This window comes from Carettochelys insculpta, chromosome 12 (genome assembly GCF_033958435.1).
Source record: "Carettochelys insculpta isolate YL-2023 chromosome 12, ASM3395843v1, whole genome shotgun sequence".
In the NCBI taxonomy this organism is placed as follows: domain Eukaryota; kingdom Metazoa; phylum Chordata; order Testudines; family Carettochelyidae; genus Carettochelys; species Carettochelys insculpta.
The window spans coordinates 24,756,720-24,778,505 of NC_134148.1; the positions used below are offsets into that span (position 1 = coordinate 24,756,720).

The 21,786-nt window shown below is 46.7% G+C and overlaps 1 protein-coding gene across 6 annotated transcripts in view; it reads left to right on the forward strand.

Moving 5' to 3' along the window:
* The window catches only part of SLC12A1 (solute carrier family 12 member 1), a 107,423-nt gene that overhangs the window by 80,046 nt on the left and 5,591 nt on the right, over positions 1 to 21,786 (forward strand). For 5 of the 6 annotated variants that reach the window (XM_075006934.1, XM_075006938.1, XM_075006933.1 and 2 more), the window contains 4 exons: positions 1,684 to 1,815; positions 2,785 to 2,896; positions 6,350 to 6,436; positions 20,292 to 20,427. In XM_075006934.1, the coding sequence (XP_074863035.1) occupies positions 1,684 to 1,815; positions 2,785 to 2,896; positions 6,350 to 6,436; positions 20,292 to 20,427 (467 nt within the window). Of the gene's footprint in view, positions 1 to 1,681; positions 1,816 to 2,784; positions 2,897 to 6,349; positions 6,437 to 20,291; positions 20,428 to 21,786 lie in introns of those variants that run through there. The other variant, XR_012647169.1, reaches the window with a different exon arrangement.

The following is a 21,786-nucleotide window of genomic DNA, read 5'->3' on the forward strand; positions in this document are numbered from 1 at the left end:
AGACACTGATACAGATACAGATACATTCCCTGTCAGGGGTGTCATCTTTTTTGAAAGTTCAAATACGGTAACCATACTTGTGAGTAGTATAGTGTGATAGGATATAGAATCTAAAAATGTACATGGGATGTAAAAGGACATATATGAGAAATAGTCAGTCAATCTACAGCAAAGTGTTTAATAAAATCCTCATTTTACAACTGTTAGGGTAAGAGAATGACCAATCCAAAACCCTTTTTGCACTCATAAAAATATTTTTCTCCATTTTCTACTACAGAGACCATGGTCTATCTGTACTCTCAAGTCCCAGAGATATCAAGAAGATACCTTTGACTAATAGCAGAAAATGTAATCAGTTCTTTACTTGGTAGGGCTCAGTTAATTTGGAATATTAGAACAGAATTTCCTTTTATACCAAATGCTACAAAATATAGCATACTCCAACTACTTTTCTGTTCAGTTCGAAAAATAAAATAGAGCTGGCTGGGAATTTTTCACAGAAAAATCATTTTGGCAAAATCTGCCATTTTAAGAAAATGGACATATTCTGCAGGGAAGTATTTCTGTTTTCTGAACAGGTCTAATAGGAAATACATAGTGCACAGTTTTGCTCTGCACACTTTTCATATAGAAATATGTCATATTAATACATATTCATGTCTTCCCATTTTGTTTATAAACATATTCACCCTGGAGCTGTTAGAACTACCAACATAGATACCACACTACACAGGAAATCAGATAATTGTTTTAGAATTATCCTGTCATAACTCTAGGAACACAGGAAAACTGCACAAAGCATCTTCTGAACTTAATATATCAGAGCAAAACCTATAAAGAAGCCTGTCTGCTCCACTTTAAATATTGCTCTGACACTGTCTCTTTGAAATCATTGGAAGATAAACTATAATAAAGTTACTGGCTTCAAAGAATGATGGAATGGGGAAAGGTACTGTTAGTATATAGAGAAAAATGTACATTTTTAGTTAGACCCGACATTGCAACATGAAGCAAAGCATATTTTTAACATAACACAAAGACATTCCAGGGCATTAGGTATATATGTCCCATGCTTATATTTTCCTCCTATCTTAGTGCTTATCTATGTGGGGAAATTGCCCAGAATAGCTACAAAAGAATTAAAAAGCTTTTATATCTTTGCCCCACCTCAACCTTCTCTGTATCTAGTTTCTTGTCCATATCTCCCTTTAGCAAACGTATAATGTATTTTATGGAGGATTCTATACTTTGCTACATGCTACTGTGCCTGCAATATAAAAGGTAACAAACAAACATACATTTTTAGGTTTGGGAACTGAATTGTTGCAATACGTTCATTATCTATATAATAATTAATGGTGAATCCATCTTATGCCAGTATCTAAAATCAATACATTGCCTTTTAATCCCACATTTTAAAACTATCATAGATTCTCCATTTAATGTAAGATCATATACACTATTAAGAGATTGGACAATATAGCACTAATAATTTTTGATTCCCTGCCAGGTATTTCACCATTTCGTCCAAAGCGTTCCAATTCTTAAAAAGAAACAAGAAAAAGAAAAATTTCACTCCTGACAGCATTTTTCCCTTGTTTTCTAAAAGCACGTTCCTCAGAAGGCTACTTCACTTCAGTTCTCAAAAGAAAGGAGGATAAACAGTTTTCTTTCTCATTACAGACAGCAACATTAACAAAATCCAGTCTATGCACATGGGTGAATTCAATCAGAGGCTGCTAGAAGCCAGCAATCAGTTTAAAAAGAAACAAGGGAAAGGAACAATTGATGTTTGGTGGCTGTTTGATGATGGAGGTAAGAGATTCAAAAGGACACTACAGGGAGAAAGATTTTTGCATTGCCCAATACAAATGCAAAATTGGGGTGGGGATTTCTATAAAATGATAATGGTTCCATTACACAGGGTATTTTCACATGGTTTAAATATTTTAAGATACATTTGTCTATGTCACTGCCGAGTAAATGAGGTGGTTTTATTTTTACCACAAGTGCTGACTTGCATTCTTCTGGTTGGGAGCTCCACCCTGACTCCTCCCCAGTCTCTGACATGGATGCCGTTTCTTCCCCTAAGGGCCCGCCCTTGCACCGCCTCTTTGGCTACATCTACATAAGAAGCATCTGTTGACAAAAGTGACTGTCGGAAGGGATTTCCCTGCAAAACTTCTATCAACAGATTGCGTCCACACGTAAAAGCCTATTGAAAGAGCAATCTGCTCTGTAGACAGAAAGTGACCAGACTGCCCAGCCCCCTCTCGACAGAATGGCTGACTGGAAGCTCTGCAAAAAGTGCTGCCCAGTGAACTGGAAGCCCTGTCTGTTGACCAAAGGGCCGTCCCTGGAGCATCTACATGGCTGTTTTGTTGACAGGAAACTGTTGAGAAAGATGTTATACCTAAATGCAGAGAGATATAACACTGCTGGTGGATGTGCCGAGTTTTGTCAAGAGACTGTCAACAAAGCACATTTTGTGTCTAGACACTCCATGAGTTTTTCCAACAAAAGCCCAGTTTTGCCAGAAAAACCCTCTCATGTAGCTGTAGCCTTTCTGTCCCTGCTCTGCCACTTCTCCCAAGGTCTAACCCTCACTCCACCTCTTCCTGTCCCCAACTCCATCTCCCCACCCCGTCAGTGCCTCCAACTTACACTCAACAGGTTTTATTCCATTGGTAGTCCAGCCCTGGAGCACTCAAGGAGTCAGCACCAATGATTTTTATCACAAAATATACTAATTCGATCTCCTCATAATTTATTATGTTTATCCAGGTTTAACACTCCTAATTCCTCACATTCTGACTCTGAGGAAAAAGTGGAAGGATTGTAAATTAAGAATCTTTACTGGAGGAAAGATCAACCGGATTGAAGATGAAAAACTAGCGTAAATTTATCTATTTTTACCACTACTGTTTAAATTACTTTGACTGCTTATGAACGTTATTTGCATGTAGTCCCCCCAGTAGTTACTTTAGAATTTCTAAGCAGGTACAATTTGCTTTATTTTGGACAATAACAAATATATTTTTCATGTAAAGATATCTAACTCTTGACGAGAGCCTGATGGGTCATTTATCCTAAATGCAAATGATGACTAGCACAGGAATGTTACATCTCACATATTCTAACAGGTCATGTTCCCACCCTAGAAAATGGCACACTTTAGTCTGTAATAAAAACACCATTGTGTTTTATAGGGCTCACATAATTTTATCTAGTTAATAAGCGAAACTGCATATGAAACCCCCTAGATACATGTGCTATAGACAGACAGCCCACAAAAATATGATTAACAAGTGCAAACTTTTAAGAGCTTAAACCCAATAATTTAATTTAAAGACTTTCTAGATCTCTGACCTGTAGTCTGCTTTCCATTCATGTGCAAACAAAGATTTTAATGTAAGCTCATTATAAATCATCAGTTATATATAGCACCAGTCTTTCCAAAGCAGCAAATTTGGAATGGAATTCAGTAACTGTTTAACACAAAGGGCATCAGTAGGCAACTGGTTAGGACAGGAAGTGAAGAATAACTATCCAGTTATTATTACAAGGGGAATTTCAGCAAGAAGGGTATAAATGCATGAATTGGAAATTAGCCATGACCAGGCTGCTCTGTGGTTTGCTTGCATTCTCTAACAAGGACCTGAATAGCTGACATTCCATAAGGAGCATGGATGAAGTTCCATGAGTGGAACTGTGAAACCTCTCTCGTGGTTGTGGCACTGAGCTATGTAGATTCTGTTAAGCTTCCCACACCTAACTAAAAAGGTTACATAAGTCTCTATGGAGGGTATTCCAGTCACTGAGTGGTGTATAAATAGCTCTGTAGTCTCTTCATTGCCTGAAAGAAAGGATTCCTTCCCCACCACTGCTGTCCTGAAGTGCCTAGTCTAGCTCCTCAGACTGGCAATTGTCTTCTGGATTTTGATCTTGCACATAAAACATAAAATTTCATTTACAGATGAACCAAGATGTTCTGGCATCAGTATGCGTATGTCAAAACTTCTTAGCTGTTACTAACCAATGAGCAGATACAGCTACTTTTATCACTAATTTTGTTTCTACAAATGTCAGGACCCAATGCTCTGACTGATCAGTGCAACCTCTGTGGTCAATAACATCTTCACTGAGTATCATCTTATCACTGACAAATCCCTGGACCTAGGGTGTGTGGATGACTGACACTGCAGACTCAATATGAGCTTACCTCATTTTCTATACTCATGCCCAGAAAGGACACACTTGGTCATTCTGTTCATTTTGATCTTATATACAGGGTCCTCATCATTTGAAACAACATTTTTTGTGCATGCCCATTTAATCTGTAAAGCCAGAGCTGCAACTAATCTCAGCAGCCTACTTATCTATCTAACACTAAAAGCTTTCCAGAGTTGCTGAAAGAGACACTGTTTGGCATGGTGATAAAGTTTAAAAGATTTATCATCTGAGGAGACTCCAGCATCAACACAGACAACACTTTTGATATATTATATACATACCAAACTCTTTAGTTTAGCATTCTCTTAGTTAATCTCTGCACCAACCTCCAACAGCCAACCATATTCAAGACTAGATGTACACAAAGGGCAAGAACTGCTCCTCTCCAATCCTGTTCATATAATTTCCTCCTCTGCGTGGAAATAAAAAGTCACTTCTTAGGCAAGAAGAAATCACCACCAGCTTCCACCCAAGTGAATTCTTGGATTCCTGACAAATCCCAAAACTTAGTTGTAGAAAAAAAATCGAGTAAGTGAAGCACTGCAACTACTCCTTGACTACTACTGTAGAACTTCCCAATTTCAGAACTAAATGCAAAACCAATATGTGACTTAGCTAACACTCAAACACAGTGCACATAAATTAAAAACTATAAAATAATCAACTGGTTTTACTTCAAGCTGGAAAGGAATAGAGATAGACAGTGTTTTTTTTGTGATGGTATGCCATGATATTCCATACCAGCATCTCCCAGCCAGGCTCAGCTGTGTGGCCTGGGGACCCCGCCCATCCCACATCTGGAACACAGCGACTCACTGGCAGCTCTAGCCCCTGGGACCCAGCTGGGCCCGGGAAACCCCAGCAGCCACAAGGCTGGGAGCTCCGCTGGCAGCCCTAGGCCCAGGGACCCAGCTTGGGCCAGGGAAAATCCTGCAGCCCTGGGGCTGGGATCCAGACAGAGCACGGAGCTCTGCTATCAGCTCCAGGGCCAGGTGAACCCCTGCAGCCCTGGGATTGGGAGCTGGCAGGGGCGCAGAGTTCTGCTGGCAGCTCCAGCCCTGGGGACCTGGCTGGAGCCAGGGGAACCCCAGCAGCCCCAGGGTGCAGAGCTCTGCCAGCAGCTCCAGCTCCAGGGAGCCAGTCAGGGGAACCCTGTCAACTGTGGGACTGGGAGCTGGCACTGGCAAGGAGCCCCACCAGCAGCCCCAGCCACAGAAACCTTGGGTGGGGAAGGGGGTGAGGAGCCAGCAGCATACAGGCGGCTCCTTTTTTTTTTAAACAAAAAAAGCACTGGAGATAGATATACACATTGCTTTTCTATTCTTAATTTTTGGGTAGTGCTTAGATACTTACTATAGTAATGGGACTGCATCAGTGCACTGATAACATTTCAAATATTACTTACTAAGCCTGGAGCCAAATTCTCCTCTCCAGTCAGGACAATGGTGTTGTATTTATTCAATGCACACAGATTCCAATAACTTTGATGACAGCAGTCTGCACTGTGGACTGGAAGAGAGAACTATCCCTATATTTCTTTGTATATGACAGATCTTTCTGAATTTAATCTTCTAAAATATCTGATCAAAGAAAGGACATTTTCCCCAAAATAAAAAAGTATATCCCTCTGGCTGCTACCCTTGCTCTCGGTATCGTTATGCAATTCCCACTGACCTTCTGCTAAGTAACTTAAGTCTGATCTACTCTACAAAGTTAGGCCAGCTTAACTACATTTCTTAGGGAGGTGAAAAATTGCATGTAAAAAAATTAAAAGTAAAGTTGACCGCAGTAATAGTCCTATTAACGTAGCGTCTGCCTCTCAAAGAGGCTGATTTACTACTGACAGAAAAATCCCTTCCATCACTGCAGTTTGTACTCTCCAGTGCTACCGCAGCACTGTAATGTTTCTAGTATAACCAGACCCTTGGTTTATAGTTTATCTATAAAATTCTGTAATTGAAAACAGAAACACTTAAGCATCTCAGATAAATTCACTTGTCATATAGCTAAAGTTAAAATACTAGACAATTACTTTTGATGCCTTAATGCATTTATTAGCATTCTTTGGTCTGAGGTACTTAAAAATGCCATGAAGTTTTCTTCCCTTTGTTTTCAGGATGACTTCACTTCTAAGCAAATTCAGAATAAAATATGCTGACATTAAGATAATTGGTGACATCAATATGAAACCCAACAAAGAGAGGTAAGAAACATTTTCAAAAACCTATTATTTCACTGCAGTTTTGTTTTTTTTTTCAAATATCTGGGAGTTGTTTCTTTTATATTGATTATAAAAAATTACCAAAGGATGGAATCAAGAGCACTAAAATAAGGCTTCTAAAAATCACAGTACAAAGGTGGGTACAACAAGCAGCCCTCCACTTTATGTTGCAACAATAAGCCTTTGTTTTAATACAAAAACTAATTAGAGACCCACAGAATCACAGAACTGGAAGGGACCTCAGGAGGTCATCTAGTCCAGCCCCCTGCTTCAAGCAGCATCAACCCCCACTAAGTCATCACAGCCAGGACCTTGTCCAGCCGGGACTTAGAAACCTCAAGGAATGGAGAATCCACCACCTCTCTAGGCAACGCATTCCAATGCTTCACCACCCCCTGGTGAAAGAGAAGTTACTCACCGTAGTAACGATGGTTCTTCGAGATGTGTCCCCGTGGGTGCTCCATGATAGGTGTCGGGCTCGCCCTGGTGCCGCAGATCGGATCTTTCCAGCAGTTTCTGCCGGACCGCGCATGCGCTGGCGCGCGCCGCTCCCTCACACACTCCTGGCCATGTGCGCGATCCGGTCCCCGCCAGTTCCTTGACCAACCGCCTTGGATGCTCCTGAAAAATACTAAACAGAGATCCGAAGCGGGGAGGATGGGCGGGTGGTGGAGCACCCACGGGGACACATCTCAAAGAACCATCGTTACTACGGTGAGTAACTTCTCTTTCTTCCTCAAGTGTCCCCGTGGGTGCTCCACAATAGGTGATTACCCAGCAGTAACCCAAGAAAGGAGGTGGGTAATCGGGTTATGTGCAGCTTGCCCCCGAAAGGACCGCTGTCGAAAGATGGGTATCCTCTTGGAATACCCTGTGTAGGGCATAATGCTTTGCGAAGGTGTCGTAGGATGACCAGGTCGCCGCTCTGCAGATGTCTTTTAACACAATGCCCTTGAAAAAGGCTGTTGAGGCCGCCACCGCCCTGGTGGAGTGAGCCCTAGGTGGGGCCAGTAAAGGAGTCTTTCTAAGTTCGTAGCACATTTTTATACAGGATACGATGTGCTTTGAGATTCTCTGCGAAGAGAGACCTTCTCCTTTTGATCTGGGAGCGAGAGAGACTAGGAGTCTATCTGTTTTCCGGAAGGACTTAGTCCTCTCTATATAGAAAGCCAGCGCCCTCCTCACGTCCAGGAGGTGTAGGAGCGCCTCTTTGTTGGAGTTATGAGGCTTCGGGTAAAACGAGGGTAAAACTATAGGTTCGTTAATATAAAACTCTGAAGAAACTTTCGGAACAAAGGCTGGATGCAGCCGTAAGGTTACCGCCCCCTTTGAAAATACTGTGCAGGGTGGCGTTGCCATAACTGCCGCGAGCTCGCTCACCCTGCAAGCTGACATGATTGCAAGAAGGAAGGTTGTTTCTATCATAAGGAGACGGAGGGAAACTGTGGCTAAGGGTTCAAACGGTGGTCCCGTTAGCACGTTAAGCACCAGGTCCAAGCTCCACGAAGGTGGAAGTGGTTTCCGAGGGGGGTACAGGTTTACCAGCCCCTTGAGGAACCTGGTAAACAGGGGATAGGCAAACACCATGGGCCCTTCCTCTTCATGCCGGAAAGCCGATATAGCGGCAAGGTGGACCTTTAACGAGGATAGGGAAAGTCCGCCTCTCTTGAGGTCCAGTAAATATTCTAATATTACAGATATAGGCACATCAAGGGGAGCTAATTGCTTGGTAGAGCACCATGCAGTGAATCGAGTCCATTTCTGCTTGTAGGTCTTCCTGGTAGAAGTCCTTCGGCTACTTTCTAGGACTTGTTGCACTCCCTCCGTACATGTACTCTCTAGGGAGCTGAGCCATGGATTAACCATGCTTGCAGTTGCAGGCCTCGGGGGTGTGGATGCACTATGCACCCCTGGGCTTGCGTGAGCAGGTCCGGCGCCACCGGAAGGGGCATCGGTGGGCAGTCCGACATACGCAGAAACAAGGGGAAACAGTGCTGTCGATCCCAAGTTGGGACTACTAGGATCATGCGGGCTTTCTCTCTCCTGGCTTTCTGCAAGACCTTGTGGATGAGCACTGTGGGAGGAAATGCGTAGAGCAGGGGGCCCTACCACGAGATCGCGAATGCGTCCCCCAGGGACCCCCGTCCCAGTCCTGTCCTGGAGCAGTATTGAGGGCACTTCTTGTTGTGTTGAGTGGCAAACAGGTCTATCTGGGGAAACCCCCATGCGTGAAAAAACGGTTGTAGCAGATCGGAACGGATCTGCCACTCGTGTGTGAGTGCGAAGCACCTGCTCAGCTGGTCTGCCTTCACGTTGTGAGCGCCTGGTAAATACGAAGCTTTCAAGGCTATATTGTTGGCAATGCACCAGTTCCACAGCCGGACTGCTTCCGCACATAAGGCATGGGACCAAGCTCCTCCTTGTCGATTTATATAAAACATGGTGGAGGTATTGTCTGTATTGATCCCGACTACTTTGCCTTGTATATAGTCTCGAAAGTGTTTGCAGGCGTTGAACACTGCTCTGAGCTCCAGTATATTTATATGCAGCGACTGTTCCGTAGGGGACCACAGTCCCTGCGTCACCTTTTCGCCCATGTGTGCTCCCCACCCTTTGTGGGAGCCGTCGGTGGTGAGAAAAATAGAGATTTGTGGTTGGTGGAAGGGTACCCCTGTTAGCATGTTCTTGGGGTTCACCCACCATTGCAGAGATCTGCGCACCTCTGTCGTGGGCGACACCACCCTGCGGACGGTGTGTGTTGCCGGTTTGTAGACGCTCGCCAGCCAATGCTGCATGCTGCGCATATACAATCTGGCGTTCTGTACTACGAACGTTGCTGCTGCCATGTGGCCTAGCAGCTGTAAGCACGTTAGAACTGGCACCATGGGGCTGAAGGTGATGACTTGTACGAGGGAACCAATAGCGCGAAAGCGAGCATCTAGTAGATAAACCCTTGCTATGATGGAGTTTGTGTGTGCCCCTACGAACTCTATGTCCTGTGTGGGGTCGATCTTTGACTTTGCCAGGTTGATGACCAGGCCCAGCGAAGAGAACGTGCTTGCTGTAATGCATATCATGCGTAGTACCTCTTCCTTCGAAGTCCCTTTCAGCAGGCAGTCGTCCAGATATGGGAATATAAACACCCCCTGTCTGAGCAGGTAGGCTGACACCACTGCCAGGGTCTTGGTAAAGACTCTGGGGGCCGAGGAGAGGCCAAATGGCAGAACCTTGTATTGGAAATGTTCTTTGCCGACCATAAACCAGAGAAAGCGTCTGTGAGCCAGGTGGATTGTTATATGGAGATACGCGTCTTGTAAGTCGAGGGCTGCGAACCAATCTCCATCGTCCAGTGCCATGAGAATAGAGGCGACTGTGATCATCGGAAAGCGTTGTTTGCGCAAGTACCGGTTGAGGCCTCGAAGATCTAAGATGGGCCTCCAGCCTCCTGTTTTTTTCTCTGTGAGGAAGTATCTTGAATAAAGCCCTTTCCCTTGGAGTTGCTCCGGCACTCTTTCCACTGCCCCTATAAGCATAAGATGGTCCACCTCCTGCTTGAGTCTCGCTTCGTGGGAGGTGTCCTTGAGATGGGGCCTGGGTGGAGGTCGTGGCGGTGGGAGCGACTGGAAGGGGATCGCATAACCCGTGGCTATGATCTCCAGTACCCATTTGTCTGTGGTGATCTTTTGCCACTGGGCGTAGAACGGTCGGAGGCGATGATGGAACATTAGCTTTGGATGACATTGCGCGATGGTAGTGATAGTGCAGCCCTCGATCTGTCCATCAAACTTGTTGCCTTTGGCCCTGCCCTGAGGATGCACGGCTCTGTTGGGAATGTCGCCTGGGAGTTCTATACTGTTGGTGCTGCCCTTGTTCGTAGCCCCTTTGGTACTGAGCACGCTGGGGTTGATACGGGTATCGTCTTTGCTGAGGGTAATACTTTTTCTTCCTGTATGGAGGGGTATAAATCCCCAAGGTTCTGAGAGTGGCCCTTGAGTCTTTACTGGAATGAACGACGGAATCAGTTGATTCAGCAAACAACTTCTGCATGTCAAAGGGGAGATCGACAATCTTTGCCTGCAGATCCCTCAGGATACCCAATGTCTGAAGCCAGGATTCCCTGCGCATGACCACTGCCGTAGCCGTTGAGCGTGCCGCCGTATCTGCTACGTCCAGGGCGATCTGAACTCCTGTTCTCGAGGCTGCGTAGCCTTCCTGCACAATGGCCTTCAGCACCGGCTTCTTATCCTCTGGAAGCGAGTCCATGAGAGAAGTCAGTCTGGAGTAATTGTCAAAATTATGGTTCGCTAGGTGTGCTGCATAATTTGCCACTCTCAACAGTAGGGTAGAGGAGGAGTAAACCTTTCTGTTGAATAGCTCTAGCTTCTTGGCATCTTTGTCCGTTCCCCCTGCCTTGTACTGGGAAGTTTTCGACCTCTGTTGAGACGATTCCACCACCAGTGAATTTGGTTGTGGGTGCCTAAACAGGAACTCCATGCCCTTCGCCGGGACGAAGTATTTCTTATCCGCTCTCTGGTTTATAGGTGGAGCGGACGCTGGGGTCTGCCATATCGTGGTAGCTGACTCCATAATTGCTTCGTCGAGCAGAATAGCTATTTTAGAAGAGGCCGGAGGTCTCACGTTTTTGAGGAGCTTATGGTGCTTCTCCAGCACCTCTGCTGTTTGGATGCCTTGCGTAAAGGCCACCCTTTTAAACAGCTCTTGGAACTGTTTGAGATCGTCCGGGGGGTGGACATCCCCTGGGGCCGTAGCCTCGTCGGGGGAGGACAGAGAGGAACCACTGGGGTAAGCCTTTCTTCAGCCCTCGGGGTCCTGTTGACGATGATACATCCTCTCGCTGGAGGCTTGCAAGGGAAAATCTCAGGGTTCCAGAACCAACTCCCCCTGAGATAGCTGCGTTTCCATCCCCGTCCGCGATTGCCCTCGGGGATAGTGAACCGTCTGGGGGAACCTGTCCCTGGGGGTGTGCTGTCTATGCCCAGCGTGATAGGGGCGACCATGGCAACGCGGGCACGGTTCCTGGGATGGAGACCTGGACCACTCTCGAGGTGCATATCCCCGGCATCTGGGGGAGCGAGATCGTCTGGGTGATTGAGACAGTGGTGAAACTGATTTATGGTAGTACTCCAGGGGGTCAAATCCCAGAAAAGGTGAGGGTGGCCCGAGCCATGGTGACGCTGGCTGGAGGAACGGGGAGGGAGGCTCAAGGTAGACTGGGGGAGACCCGTGCCTCCTTGTTGGAGTTCGCAGCATAAGGGGAGGGCTTAGAGAGAGCAGCCCTGTCTGGAGAAGGGCTGCGGTGCCGGGTTTTCTCTGCTGCCTTTCCCCTCCCCTGTGGGGCTGACTCCGCCCCTTTCTGCGCCGGGGATCTTGGCCCCGCTGTCGGGGCCGCGCTCGGCACGCTTAACTGCGGTGCCGCGCGGGTGGTCTCCCCCAGCGCCTGCAGGCCGCATGCCTGCAAGCCCTGCACCGTCGGCGCCCCAGGGGTCTGTGCCGCTAGTTGCGGTGCCACCGGTTCCAGTGCTTGCCTGGCCGCCGCTCTGACCGCAGTGCGGGCCTGCTGTTTAATCATCGGAGGCTCAGCCTCTGCCACGTGCGCTTCCGCGCCGCCGCTTGTTTGTAATTGCGGCTGGGGGCTATGTGCTGCACCCGTCCCGCTCGCTGTGGCTGCCGGCAAGGATCGGGTTGGAGAGAGCTTCCTCCGTTTTTGCACTGATGGGGTGAGGGATGCTGCCTTCCTTTTATGGGGCCCTGTGGGTCCCTCTTGTTGAGGCTACTCCAGCACATCTGGCTGGAGGGCCTTATCAAAGAGCAGCATTTTTAGCCGCATTTCTCTGTCCTTCCTGGCTCTGGCCGTGAGCTTTGCGCAGAAGGAGCATTTCTGGGTAACATGAGATTCCCCCAGGCACCTAATACATTCACTGTGCCCATCGGAGGCTGGCATAGCTTCGCGGCATGACTCACACTTCTTGAATCCTGAAGAGGACACTGCGGTGAGTCTTTGAGTTGTTAATAGGGTACTTAGCACTTTCTCTGTGCTTGTTCCCCTCTCTCGGACCCAGCCTGCCGCGGCAGGAGGCCTAATGGCCTTACGTCCCCGGGCCTCCGCTGCTCCTCTGGTTACTAAGGCTTTCTGCCTATGCTGTTATATACTTTTTTTTTTTTTTTTTTGCAATAAGAGAAAACAACAAGCTAACTGAAAGACTCAAAAGACTGAAAAGAAACTCTAAAAACACTCAGAACATTAAATACGCTGACTCTGGCCGCAGCCTGAGCGGATTCCATCTGCAGCCGATGGCGGTTAAGAAGGAACTGGCGGGGACCGGATCGCGCACGTGGCCGGGAGCGCGCAAGGGAGCGGCGCGTGCCGGTGCATGCGCGGTCCGGCAGAAACTGCTGGAAAGATCCAATCTGCGGCACCGGGGCAAGCCCGACACCTATCGTGGAGCACCCACGGGGACACTCGAGGAAGAAGTAGTTTTTCCTAATATCTAACCTACACCTTTCCCTCTTCAACTTCTGACCATTAGTACTTGTTCTGCCATCTGACACCACTGAGAACAGTTTCTCACCCTCCTTTTTAGAGCTCCCCTTCAGGAAGCTGAAGGCTGCTATTAAAGCACCTCTGAGTCTTCTCTTCTGTAAACTAAACAAGCCCAAATCACTCGGCCTATCCTCATAGTTCTTGTGCTCCAGACCCTTAATCATTTTTGTTGCCCTCCGCTGAACCTGCTCCAGCAAATCCACATCCTTTTTATACTGGGGGGCCCAAAACTGGACACAATATTCCAGATGTGGCCTCACCAGTGCCGAATAAAGAGGAAAAACTACTTCTCTAGATCTGCTCGAAATGCTCCTCCTAATGCACCCCAGTATGCCGTTAGCTTTCTTGGCTACAAGGGCACACTGTTTACTCATATCCAGCCTTTCATCCACCACAACCCCTAGGTCCCTTTCCATCGTACTGCTGCTGAGCCAGTTGGTCCCCAGCCTGTAACAATGGTTGGGATTCTTTTGCCCCAGGTGCAGGACTCTACACTTCTCCTTATTGAACCGCACCAGATTTCTTTTGGCTCAGTCCTCCAATTTATCCAGGTCCCTCTGGATTCTCTCTCTACCCTCCAACGTATCTACCTCTCCCCCTAGTTTGGTGTCATCCGCAAACTTGCTGAGGGTGCAACCCAGTCCTCCATCCAGGTCATTAATAAAGACGTTGAATAACACCGGCCCTAGAACCGAGCCTTGCGGCTCTCCACTTGAAACAGACCGCCATCCAGATATTGAGCCATTGACCACTACCCGTTGGGCCCGACCATCAAGCCAGCTTTCTATCCATCTTATAGTCCAAGGATCCAATTCATATTTCCTTAACTTATGGACAAGAATGTTGTGGGAGACCGTTTCAAAAGCCTTCCTGAAGTCAAGGTTATGAGGCACTGAATTTAATATGTATCATTTTATAATTGCTTTTCACACCTATTTTTGCGTTCCATGGCCTAGATTTCATCATGCTACTCATCAGATTGCAGCTCTTTTTGCACACTCAGCTTCCCTTGTGATTTAGATTTTCAGTGTCCTCTGGATTTTATGTCACACAGGAATTCAGTAGCTTACCATCTTTCAGGCCAAATACACACACAGCTCCTTTCCCTTGGGAAGGATGGTACAGCTTTTTCCTATCCCTCAAATATAATGAAGGCATAACACATATTTTTAAAAAGGCATGTTTATTTTCTTGATATCGTGTTTCATAAGCACTTATGCACTCATTGGATGGGAGACACAATAGAAATGAACAGTATTACACTATTAGGAACATAAAAAATATTTACTATTTGATACCTTAACTTCTGAAAAATCAGCAAAGCCACTTAAATCAGCAAAGCCAATCATCCCCTTTCTGATTCCACAGTCTTGGAAGACTGTGGAATCAGAATTATATTCTGAATCGTGAAGAACATCACTCTCTTCTTCCTTCCTATGTTAACTCAGTAGTGACCTTCCAAAAGTACATTTGCAAAAGAATCAAACAGAAATACATTTGGCATTCACATGGCAAACATTTTTGTAAGATCAGCATTATTTATGACACATAATAAATGTACATCATGACTGGCCACCTGCAAAAGTGTTACCTATCTCCCTGAATCTGTGTGCAAAACCCCTTGATTTTATTAAGAGACATGCACATGAATTACAGGCAGGATTAAAATCTGATATTGCTGCTGAAAATGGTAAAATTATATATATAGATTGGCCCCTCAGTACTGTAGTATCAAAATACCTCAGGGTTGTTTATGCATTTTTTTTTCCAATTCCTCTGCAAGACAGAAGATATTATTAACCCTATTTTACATATGGGAACTGAGACAGAGAGAAAGTGAGAGGTACATTTAAAATCAAACAGGAAATCTATAGTAGAATTAGGAATTTAACCCAGATTCCTGAGTTTCACTCCAGAGCCTTAGCCCTAAAACTTCTTTCCACTTGTCATTAGGGTAAGTTTACACAGACTAGCAATTAAATTTCATTAAAGCTAAATTTACTGATATGTATTTACTGATCATTCAGGTGACTTACAACACTCCAAAACTGTGAAAAGTGTTTGTGTGTGTTCAGTGTTGGCATAATGTCCTGCATTCTTTATTAAATTTAGACATTGTCTACACTAGAGATAGTAGTAGGCATCCTTCAGTCTGCATAGACTATGGGTCGCACCCTTTAAAGTTTCAATTGAGGACTGCATTTACAGCATCTATTGCGACTATGAAGACCCACATGAGAGTGACAGTCCTTGCTGCATCTCTTGCAGATGTAGGGGGTGTCTGGCAAGTCCTTATTGTGCTTTCTGTGCGCTCGCTTCTCCTCTGCTAGCTGTCTGATCTTCATCTCGCCCTTCTGAAGGCCCTTGTGTAACCCCTGCCTCCATCTGCTGCGGTCATCTGCTAGTTCTTCCCAGTTGTCCAGCTCGATGTCTACCTCTCTGAGGTGTCTCTTGCAGACATCTTTGTAGTGCAACTGGGGGCATCCGGGAGGTCTTTTGCCAGAGGCTAGCTCACCATACAGGATGTCTTTTGGAATCCTTCCATCATTCATCCTGTGGACGTGGCCAAGCCAGTGGAGTCGACGGTGCCTGAGGAGGGTGTGCATGGTTGGGATTCCAGCTTGCTCGATGACGGCGGTGTTGGTCACTCTGCAGCTGTAGCTGAGCTGGTACCAGACGTGGAGGTTATCCTCTCCTTTGGACTATATCAGTAAAGCCGAGAGGGGGACACTGGTGTCTGGGCAGCCCAGTGTCTCCATAATAAGTGCCCAGGCTCGCGCCCGGAGAGGTACTCCGGCATTGCTGAACAGCGTTGTGTCAACACGGGAGGCAACAGATACCGGTTATAAGCTCTTGCTCGACTGGCGTAAAGAACGAGCGCCAGGGGCTGCCTTCGACGGTGGGAGAGATCCTCGCATCTCACTGGACAGTGACCACCTGCCTCAAGCTGGGCAGCCCCCAGCCAATAGGGTACTGTCCTGCCACAGTTCACCTGCCTCGCTGGTTGCGTGAGGCTTAAGGTTCCTGAACCTGACAAGTGACTGAAATTTGGGCACCAGGCAAACCAATAAGAAAATCAACAAGAAATGAGAAACATCAACAATTTAAGCTTGCTTGCTGGAATGTGCGGACCATGCTGACCGGCTTGACTGAAGATCTTCAGGCCATCAGTGACACCCGAAAGACCGCTGTCATCAACGAGGAACTGAAGAGGCTCTGAGTTGATATCGCTGCACTGCAAGAGACACGACTCGCAGATTTGGGATCTCTAAAGGAAAAGGACTACACCTTTTTCTGGCAGGGTAAAGCCCAAGAAGAACCCAGAGAGCATGGTGTTGGCTTTGATGTCAGAAACACCCTTCTACAAATGGTGGATTTAGTCATGGTCGTATCAGAAAGACTTCTTCAGATCACGCTTCAAACTTGCGTCGGTCCTGTCCACCTGATCAGCACTTATGCTCCAACCCTGTACGCCACACCAGAAGTAAAAGACAAGTTCTATGATGTGCTTAGTGCTGCTGTAGCGCAAATACCTGCTCGTGAACAATTGTACATCTTGGGTGACTTCAATGCAAGAGTTGGAGCTGATTGGGCCTTATGGCCTTCCTGCTTAGGACACTTTGGTGTGGCAAAAATGAATGACAATGGACAGCGTCTCCTTGAACTGTGCACGTACCACAATCTGTGCATCATAAACACATTCTTCCGAACGAAGACACAGCACAGAGTGTCGTGGAGACACCCACGCTCGAAGCACTGGCATCAACTAGACATGGTCATCACTAGGCGTAATAACCTCAAAAACATCCTTCTGACACGTAGCTATCATAGTGCTGACTGTGATACAGATCACTTGCTAGTTTGCTCCAAGCTCAAGCTGAGACCCAAGAAGCTGTACCGCTCTAAACCTGCTGGAAGGCCCCGCATTGACGCCAGAAAGATGGCAAACTCTGAGAAAGCTGAAAAGTTCAGAGAGACCCTCCAGGAAAATCTGTACAGAGGCCCTGGGGGCGCCGATGCAATATCCAGATGGCAACATCTGAGGGATACAGTTTACAACACAGCCTTGTCGGTGTTCGGAAGAAGAGCTAGAAACACGAACGACTGGTTTGAAGCTAACTCTGATGAGATGATTCCAGTCATTGAAAAGAAGCGCGCTGCACTCCTGGAGTACAAACGCTCACTGAGCCAGAGTACCCAGCAAGCACTTAGAGCGGCCAGAAGAACAGTACAGCAGACAGCCAGGCGCTGTGCCAACAACCACTGGCTCCAGCTATGCAGCAGCATCCAGACCTGTGCCGACTTTGGTAATCTCAGAGGAATGTACGAGGGTATGAGGAAGGCATTAGGACCCACCCAGAACAAGATGGCACCTCTGAAATCCAAATCTGGTGAAGTCATTGCTGACAAAGCCAAACAGATGGAGCACTGGGTTGACCACTACTTCGAGCTGTACTCACGCGAGAATGTTGTGGTTGACACAGCCCTCGATGCCATCGAGCTCCTACCAGTAATGGACGAACTGGATCAAGAACCGACTGTGGATGAACTGAAGAGAGCCATCGACAGCATTGCAGCAGGAAAGGCCCCATGTCAGGATGGTATACCACCAGAGGTAATCAAATATGCTGTGGACACACTTCTGGAACCCCTACATGAGCTACTGTGCCTGTGCTGGAAAGAGGGTGAGGTTCCACAGGATATGCGTGACGCTAACATTGTAACGTTGTCTAAGAACAAAGGAGACAGAAGCGACTGCAACAACTACCGTGGAATCTCCCTCCTAAGTGTCACTGGTAAACTGTTTGCTCGCATCATCCTTGGCAGACTCCAGAAGATTGCTGAGAGGGTGTACCCCAAATCGCAGTGCGGATTCCGCGCAGAGACGTCTACCGTTGACATGGTCTTCTCTCTAAGGCAGCTGCAGGAGAAGTGCAGGGAGCAGAGGAAGCCACTCTACATAGCCTTCATCGACCTGACCAAGGCCTTTGACTTGGTCAGCAGGGATGGTCTGTTCAAACTGCTCCACAAGATAGGCTGTCCTCCACGGTTACTCAAGATGATCCAGTCGTTCCACGAAGGCATGAGAGGAACCATCCAATATGACGGCGCATTATTGGATGCTTTCAGAATCAGGAGAGGCGTCAAACAAGGATGCGTGCTTGCTCCAACATTGTTCGGGATCTTCTTTGCACTCCTCCTGAAGCATGCCTTTGGATCTTCAACAGAGGGCATCTTGCTGCACACAAGATCTGATTGGAAACTGTTTAATCCTACAAGGCTGAAAGCTAAATCTAAGGTGCGGGAAGTCCTCCTCAGAGATATGCTGTTTGCAGATGACACTGCTGTAGTATCACACACAGAAGACCAGCTTCAGAAACTGCTGGATCGGTTCTCCAAAGCGTGCAAGGACTTTGGGCTTACCATCAGCCTAAAGAAGACAAACGTACTCGGTCAGGATGTTGCTGAATCCCCATCAATCAGCATTGACAGCTATACGTTAGAGGTCGTCCACGAGTTCGTTTACCTCGGGTCCACCATCACTGACACCCTGTCGTTGGACACTGAGCTAAATAGGAGGATCAGAAAAGCGGCCACAACTCTGTCCAGACTCAGCAAGAGAGTGTGGAATAACAACAAACTGTACACTCACACCAAAATGCAAGTCTACAGAGCCTGCGTCCTCAGCACCCTCCTTTATGGCAGCGAGACTTGGACCCTGTATGCCCGCCAGGAAAAGACGCCGAACGTCTTCCACTTGCGGTGCCTCAGGCGCATCCTTGGAATATCATGGAAGGACACTAGAGATAACTAGTGTGAATAATCCACACTTAAGTGGTACAAGTTATACCAACCGAAGCACTGGTGTAGACAGTTCTATGTGGGCAGAAGAGCTTCTCCTGTTGACATAGTTATTGCCTCTCATGAGATGTCACACAGTTAAGCCAAAGAAAACACTCTCTCCTGACAGTTTAGACAGGGGTCTGCGACCCTTGGCTCCAGAGCCACAGGTTGCCACTCTTTAAGGAGTCAGTTGCGGCTCTGGGCGTACTGCTGCTGACTCCTCTTGTGACTCCCTGCCCTGCTACCGGTGAAATAATCAAACTACATTCAATTGGTTTAATGGCCGGCATAGCAGCATGAGGGATCCAGCCATCAAACCAATTAAATTTAGTTCCACTGTCTCAGCAGTGGCAGTGCAGGGAGCTGCCCACACTGTTGGTGGAGGAAGTGCTAAGCCTGCAGGAGAGCTGAGGGGAGGGGCGGCAGAGTCTGCCCCTACTGAAACGGCTCAGCCCTGCTGAGAAAGAGGCAGCAGCCGCAGAGGAGCAGTGGCAATGTGTGCAGCTGGAGGAGCTTGGCAGCTGAGAGGGGTTAATCCTGGCGCTGGGAGGGTGGGTTTGGGGCTGAGAGGAGTTAAACCTGAGGATGAGGGGGCAGGTTTGCAGGATGGGGGTAAAGCTTGGGGAAGGGGGGGGTGGATTTGGCGGCTGAGGTAGGTAAAGCCTGGAGATGGGGGGCAGATTTGTGGGCCAAGTGGGGTAGAGCCTGGGAATGGGGGAGAGAATGGAGGGTTGAGGCAAACATTGCTCCTTCTTGCTTTAGAGCCTATCCCCAGGTTCAGCATTTTCCTTGTCCTCATTTGCTCTCCAACCCAGGGGTGAAAGTAACTTAAACTTTCTAATTGGCACAAATCATTGTGTGTGTGCGTGCTGTTCTTAGTAAATAACATCCAACCATAACCCCAGTTTAAGGACTGTCTTGTATTTACACATATTGCAGCTCTTGAAGTATTGACTTTGTAACTGACTTTGAAAAAAATGGTTCTTCTTGCTATATTGGTTGCAGACTCCTGGTTTAGAGCATCTCCACCAGAAATGCTATGGCAGTGCAGCTATATCAGAGTAGCTGTGACATGATAGTGCTTTTAGTTCAGATGCAGCCTTAGTAACTAATACTTTCCAGGTAGAAATACTTACAGTGGAAACATTTCAGCATGTGAAACAGGCTATGGTACAAGGACACCAATGCTTGCTGCAAATTTGCTGTAGATATAGTGGGTCTAAAATAACTTTTAGTTATAGCCATATAAACTGATTGTAATGCGGTAGCACAGATGACTCTGAGGGCATAATTTTGCTGCAAATGTTTAAAGACATTGCATGTCATTCAGCTACAATTCTGCAGTCAGTAGAGGCCAGCCTTACCTAAATCATTTGTGAAATAATGAGTTAATACCCCGCTGTGAGGTCTTTTTTATAATTCCTGTTTCAGCTGGAAATTCTTTGAAGAAATGATTGAACCATATCGCCTCCATGAAAGCTGCAAAGATTTAACAACCGCTGAGAAATTAAAAAGAGAGACTCCGTGGAAAATTACAGATGCAGAGTTGGAAGCATTCAAGGAGAAGGTAAATCTCTGCCTACCTTTATTATAGGGCTAGCTAGTGAACAAATCTGAAATATCAGCTTAAGACTTTGATATACATGTTCACTACGTATCAACCGTTTTTTTTTTTGTTTGTTTTTTAAAGAATTGGGTTTGTACAGTAATCCCCCAGTATGAGCGATTTCTATTTGCACTTAACTCACACTTAACGCAAGTTAAGGTCAAATCGAAAGTGCTCCAGCCCCTGGCTCCCCCAGCTGGGGGAAGCAAGGGAGCAGCCCCGTGGCAACATCTGTCTGCCTGCCAGGATCCCCAGCTGGGGGAACCTGGCAGGCAGACAGACAGAGTGGCGTGGCTACTCCCCAGCTCCCCCCAGCTGGGGGAGCCAGGGGCTGGAGCACTTTTGATTTGACTTTAACTTGCATTAAGTGTGAGTTAAGCTGGGGGAGCAGGGGAGAAGCTGCACCTGGCTCCTGTAAGCCCAGGGAAGCTGGGAGTCAGGCTGCCAATACTCAGTGTGGCTTTGGACATTTAGCTCTGTGGACATTTAACTCATTCACTCATTCATGGAAGGCCAAAAGTAGTAATGCTACATGAAGTAAAGGAATGGAGGGTTTTGGCTATGACAGTAGGCTGAAGAAAGGAGACCTGTATATTTAGGCTATATCTACACAAGAGGTTTTTTCTAGCAAAACTGGGCTTCTGGTGGAAAAACCCATGGACCATCTACACACAAAATACGCTTTGTCAACAAAACTCGGCACATTTGCTGGCAGCACTATACCTCTATAGTTATTCAACTATAACACCTTCCTCAATAATTTCCTGTGGACAAAACAGCCATGTAGATGCTCCAGGGCCCTTTTGTCAATAGACAGGGCAACCAGTTTGCAGAGCTTTTGGGTCAGCCATTCTGTTGAGAGAGGGCCAGAAAGTCTGGCTGCTCTCTGTGGACAGGTCGGATTGCTCTTTCAATCTGCTTTTATGTGTAGACACAACCTGTCGACAGAAGTTTTGCTGGGAAATCCCTTCTGACCATCACTTCTGTCAACAGATGCTTCTTGTGTAGATGTAGCCCAAGAGGAGAAGAAAGAACTTGATGAAATATTTAGAGGAGGACCTAAACGGGAACTTTAGTTCTAAACAACCTCACACTTGGGAAACTTTGTATAAAAATCCAGTCTTTGTGGTTTGGGCCCTCTGTTATTAGCAGATGACTCAAATGATTGAGTAAAACCTTATTTGAACCATTGACCAGCATGAAACTTCAGAATCATTCATAGAAATAAGAGCAGCAACAACAAAGTTGAGGTTTGCTAGGTGGGGAAGCTTTCTCCCCTCACCTTCTGAGCTTAATAAAAAGTTGGAATTCCCCAACCAA